General features: G+C 28.0%; 1 protein-coding gene across 1 annotated transcript; it reads right to left on the bottom strand.

Moving 5' to 3' along the window:
• Positions 1-2,477: 2,477 nt before the first annotated feature.
• On the bottom strand, positions 2,478-4,627 carry LOC141673254 (uncharacterized). Its single transcript, XM_074479985.1, has 4 exons — positions 4,573-4,627; positions 4,123-4,299; positions 3,191-3,796; positions 2,478-3,145 (listed from the first exon to the last, which is right to left on the bottom strand). Exons 1-4 carry the CDS (start codon positions 4,625-4,627, stop codon positions 2,478-2,480), a joined length of 1,506 nt encoding a protein of 501 aa, XP_074336086.1.
• Positions 4,628-5,748: the final 1,121 nt, after the last annotated feature.

Raw genomic sequence — 5,748 nt, 5'->3', positions numbered from 1 at the left:
GAATTATTGTACCTGAAGTCCTGAATGATATACATGATGGTCACGGATTCTTGTCATGTTTGTAGTCATCTATGTAACTACTACTTCCTCTGTTTTCTTTTATATGTCGTTTGACTTTTTTTCACACAATTCTAAGTCCTTTGACCATAAAGATAAAATAATATTTTTAAAAATTCTCTTTTTCTAAATTAAAGTTTAAGTTATATATTTTTATTCACAAAAAGAAAAAAGTAAAAAATATTATTCTAAGTATGCGGTCAAAGCACTTAGAAGTGTATGCACAAAAGTAAAACGTCATATAATAAAAAACAGAAGGAGTAATAGTCAATTTTGTTAATGAAAATTATTCAATTGAGATCAATACATTCTTTTGATTATAAAATTTAATTAATACAAATACAAATAACTCAAATCGTATTTTTTAAATCATCGTTAATCAATTATTATGTATTTCAATAAAATGTTTATACGGATAACTCGGATAGTATTTTTAGATGATAAATATTTTTTGCTCTCTATTAAAATTGAACAGATTTGATTAATGATTGTCGTCTTGCTCATTGCATTGAGACGAAGTATTTGTTCGATTGAGTTAATAATCACAAACGATTCCTTGATTTGATTACATAGCCAAACACGCACAATGGAAGATAAAATTCAAATTCGCCACTTATTTATCGTCTAAACAACGTTTATAATAGTAAAATCTACTAATTCATTACTGTATATATATACGGGGTTGTCAATGATTAATCATGTAGTCGCAGATTAATCGAATTATCATTCTTTAATATAATTTCAATTTTTATATCATCAATAAAATATATAAAAATGATTTTAATATTTTATTTATGCATTTGTAATCATCACATTTATATTAATATTATTGGGCAGAAAGTTCATGTTTCGACGTTTATATAATATTATCTGTTTTGTTCATACCGTGCATATTTTTCAAACACGTCTCGATTATGTCTACGCGAATTTATTTTCGAACACGTCCGGAAAGGTCCCGTACTAATAAGAAATTTGTCTTTTGTTTAGACGATATTAGCAAGAGACTATCTTTTATCTCTATGTTTCGATGGTTGAATTGATACCACACTATAATCATCGGTCTCAAATAAAAAATAACAAATCCTGTGATTTTATATTTTGCGATAAATATGTTACATTTTGTACTAATGTGATTTCTCATAGATATTGTCAATTGCATTACATCAAGAAAAAATTTGAATCAATAATAAACACAAAAAGATGTTTATATTGTATTGCAGTCAATTATATCTTAATATCAAATGATTTTGAATCACTATCTAATACTCCCTCCGTCCCGGTTTAATAGTCGCTTTTGAAATATTTTGAAGTCCCATTTTAAGTGTCGTTTTCTACTTTCAAGACATTTATTTATCTCAGCTACTAGGGTAATGTTATTTATATTTCTAAGTTTTGTATTAATTACTCCGTCTTACCCCGTTTACTACTCCTTTTCATCTTCTCTTTTACCACTATATAATTCTAAATCTCAAACACAACTTATAAACAACTCAAACACAATTTATAAACAAAACTAGGTAGGTGATAATATGGCGGGTGAGAAAGACAACAAAGAAGATGTGAAAAATGAGATGAATCAAAATGAGGTTAACCATAATCAACGAGAGGAGGCTCATTTCAATTTGAATGAATTCCCTGAAGATCAAGGAAGACCTTTACCAGATGAATCTATCTTTGAAGTTGTGTATATGATGTGGAGTATCTACTTTCCGAGTGTTTTAAAATTATTTGAGAAGTAATTTTACTATATTTGCAATTTACATGTAATGTACTTCTATTTCTATTCAAAATGTTCAAGTACATCATGTAATGGAGCTTCAATTCTTGAACTAGCATGAATGATGGAGTTTCAATTTATGAAATTTTTTGTTCACTGCTTTTTTTGTTGGATTATTGTTATATAAACATACACACTAATTTAGGTGATTTTTGTTATAAACATACAAACTATTTTTTGAATCATTATGTCTTACATATTGTTATCTTTATTATTTTTACATGACAATGAAAAACTCATTCATAAAAACATGCATAGGACAAAAAAAAAATAACCTTCACATTTATAAACTACACCTTAGATATAAAAATTCATAAACTTTACAATTTTTAAGAAATGGGTAACAAATTCAATTCCAATTAGTTTCTCATAAAAACATAAATATAATTTTACCCACCTTAATTATAAAAAACATATCAAATTATTCAAAATTTATGATAAATATTCTTTTGAATCATTATGTCTTTCATATAGTTATCTTTGTTGTTTTGTACATGAGAATGAAAAAATCATCCTAAAACATGCTTAATTGACAAAAAAAAATAATTTATATGAACAGTTTTAACAAATGTAAAGTAGAAACAAATGAAAACTTAAAATTTAAAATTTGAAAGTTACATAAATAATCTTCTCATAACCACATCTAACTACCTAAATTCAACCAGCTAATTGCATTTTTCACAAGTTGGACATCACACTTCATCTGGCGAGGGAGTCTGTCTTGTCTCTCCAAAATACTCTTTTTCATATGGGGTATCTTATACTTGTTGGAGCCTTGTACTCTTAGAATTTCCATCATACACCTTTGCAGGGTACAAAAAATTTTGTTTAATGTTCTAGGAGGGTAAGCCTGAAATGATCTTTCAACAACCGTGATAAGCTCATCAATGGTTTTTGGACACTCCTTATAGCGTAGTGATTGAATGGCACTGAAAAAGCCAAGGTCTAATATATTTAGATCAGGAGAGTTTGATGGCTGGCACATTAAACGAATATCAAATCCAAATATTGAGACAACTTCACAAAATTCTCTATCAGTAGGATCAAGATGTGTTCTTGCATTATCTTGTTGAATGTACACAGTGATATTATTTCCATCTGGCCATTTTGCTCGAATATCCGGTAAAACTCTCTCGATCAAGTATGATCTTATTACGTCCCTTCCGATTGAAGTTATTACTTTTGTTTCGAGAGTTCCTGCCACTCGATTGACACTGCTCCTTTTAGCTGGCTCTTTTGTAACAAAAGGATATATGCCAATCTTACCGGAAAAAATTTCATTTCCTCCTGCGTCATATCGTGGCCTTGCTACTGCAGCAAAAAACATCACTTTTATAACAAAATTTTAACTTTTACATGTGCGATGAGGCTCCTCTTCATCTACAACAAGATAATAATTTTCAGATTTCTTGGTCAAATAAAACCACTTCTTATCAATATGAATGATATTCTCCATATTCACAAATTGAGGACTATTTGGAAAACTATTTTTATCCAACATTGATAAACAAAATTCAACTCGACTTCTCTTGTTTTTATCGATCAAAAATGGCTTGATAGAATTAGAATGTCTTCTTATTTTTCCACCACGTTTGAGGCACCTAAACAATGTTGATTTTGCAACCTTGATCGCATAGGCCGTAGAACGAAGAGTTGTCAGTTTAGACAGAGGAATACTTTTAAGTTGTTGAAGATCTATTTGTACTCTTTTGCGACCACAATTTTTTATTTTAAGATGCGAAACATTAACCACTCCATTGGAAGTCTCCTTTGCCCTTTTCCAGATACGTTGAACCGTACGCATGGTAACTGAAAATTCATTTGCGACGGCCTTTGTTGTACCCCATTTTAACTTTCCATTTACACTTTTCTTTAATAAGGCAATGTATATGGCACGACGGTCATCATTGGATAAATTTTTTGTTTTTGATCTGACCATTGTGCCTGACTCATTTTCATCACCTGCAAAAGTACATATACACATATATTTATTTACAAAGAAAATGATTTTTAAAGTAACAAATAAAATCTAAAAATTACAATAATATTGTTAAAATTTCAATTTCTCTACTTTAACACCAACAATACATTTTAAATATCTATAAAATTTAAAAATTATATGCCAGGAAGAAGAGTTTATACACTTAAATGTATATTAAAAAAAATCAACTTGACACATTAAATTAATGAACTTTGCCAACTGAAATTTATAAGTTTGAATTAAAGCAAAAATATTAACAACAATTAAATTTATAAACAATTTGATGAACTTAAGTTGTAAATTTTACCTTGTGTGTGAGGAGGAGAAGGATGCTCTGAAGGTGGAGGCTCATTCAAATCAAAACGAGGGGATTGGTTTAAATCAAAAATATATGATCTTGCATTTTTTGGAGTTGATTGAGTTGATTCATTTGTTCTTTCATGAGTATGAGATGTATACTCTTCTTGAAAAATATTATCTCCACCTACAATAGATACAACAAAACATAAATATAAGAACACATAACCAGATATATTTATTTTGAAATACATATAAAATAAAAAATAAAGATCATACACATATATGTAAATATACAAAAATACATATTTGGAATCTAAAAAAGATTAAAAAAATATATCTATCTTGATTAAGATTAATACACTTAAGTTCATAACAATAAAGAAATCAATAAGATAAAATCAAGTGAAAAGTAACGTGAAAAAATATACGTATAAAAGAGAAAAGAAGGAAAATTTACCTTCTGGTATAGTTTCATCATAATCCACTGGTAAATTCAAATCAATGTTCATCATCTATACCATGAAAGTATTTTATATTGTCACTTGAAAATGTATACATCTTGTCTTAAACATATATAGAAGGGTAATTGGAGAGAGTTTTGAAATTAAAAATTTTAAGTTGAAAACTCAAATTTAGAATGAAATTTTTTGGAGGGAATCCAACATTTCCAGCATCTACGGAGGTTAAAAATAGTGAAGAGAAGTGTAGTAAATAGAGTCAGGTGGAAAAATAATGAAAGAAGAAAAAGTGGAAGAGTCAGGTGTTTAAAAGTTCTAAAAATATTTAATGCATGTAAATAGAGTCATTATAGTTAACAGTTTTAAAGATAAAATGAACGTGTTGGTCAATGATTCTTAATATATGTGTAAAATACAAAAACGACTCTTAAACCGGGACGGAGGGAGTACTATTTATTGCGATGTAAGCCATGTTAATTTCATGATAGTATGATATTGATAGTCTTAATAGTATGATATTGTTAGTCTTGTATCCCGTCCATACAGATTTAACTTTGATTATGTCTTTCATATTAATAAAATACATATTTAGGTTGCACTCATGAAATTGTCTCTTGTTTATTTGAAGTGATACGTAAATTAACAACACCCGACAACATAATATGGTCGAGATAAAAAGAATCTGAAATATGAGTCCAATGACTATTTTAAAAATATAATAATCAAGTTTCTATTTTTTTCTTTTTTTATTATTTTTTCTTATATTTTAGGAATTTTTAACAAGTTGGGAAAATTTTAGACTAATTGAATTTATCGCATCTTTTAAGTCGATTATTATGAAAAACAATTTAACTTGCATACAAAATGAATTAATTAATAAATCACTAATTTGTAAAACACTTATTACATTATTACATAATATAAAAACAACAAAATACTAAAATAACGAAGTAATTATCAAATTGATCACTTATTCTACTTCAATATATCAAGCGGATCACTTACAATTTTTGTTTGTCCCAATTAAGTCACTCAACATTTAAGTGATTGCACTACATTATGTTATATTTAGTTTACCCTTAAAATAAACGTATTACGTTAAATTTATCTACATGAACTTGAAGTGGGACTTCAATTGGAACAGAGTGACATTTGACTTGGATTGTCTACATGAA

This window comes from Apium graveolens, chromosome 7 (genome assembly GCF_009905375.1).
Source record: "Apium graveolens cultivar Ventura chromosome 7, ASM990537v1, whole genome shotgun sequence".
NCBI classification, from domain to species: Eukaryota; Viridiplantae; Streptophyta; class Magnoliopsida; order Apiales; family Apiaceae; genus Apium; species Apium graveolens.
This window is presented reverse-complemented; position numbering and strand designations above follow the sequence as displayed.

Coding starts and splice junctions, on each gene's coding strand:
- LOC141673254 (XM_074479985.1), bottom strand. CDS start 4,627: ATGATGAACATTGATTTGAATTTACCAGTGGATTATGATGAAACTATA. Junction 3,797..4,122: donor TTCTCCTCCTCACACACAAG/GTAAAATTTACA, acceptor GTACTTTTGCAG/GTGATGAAAATGAGTCAGGC. Junction 3,146..3,190: donor AGAGGAGCCTCATCGCACAT/GTAAAAGTTAAA, acceptor TTTTTGCTGCAG/TAGCAAGGCCACGATATGAC.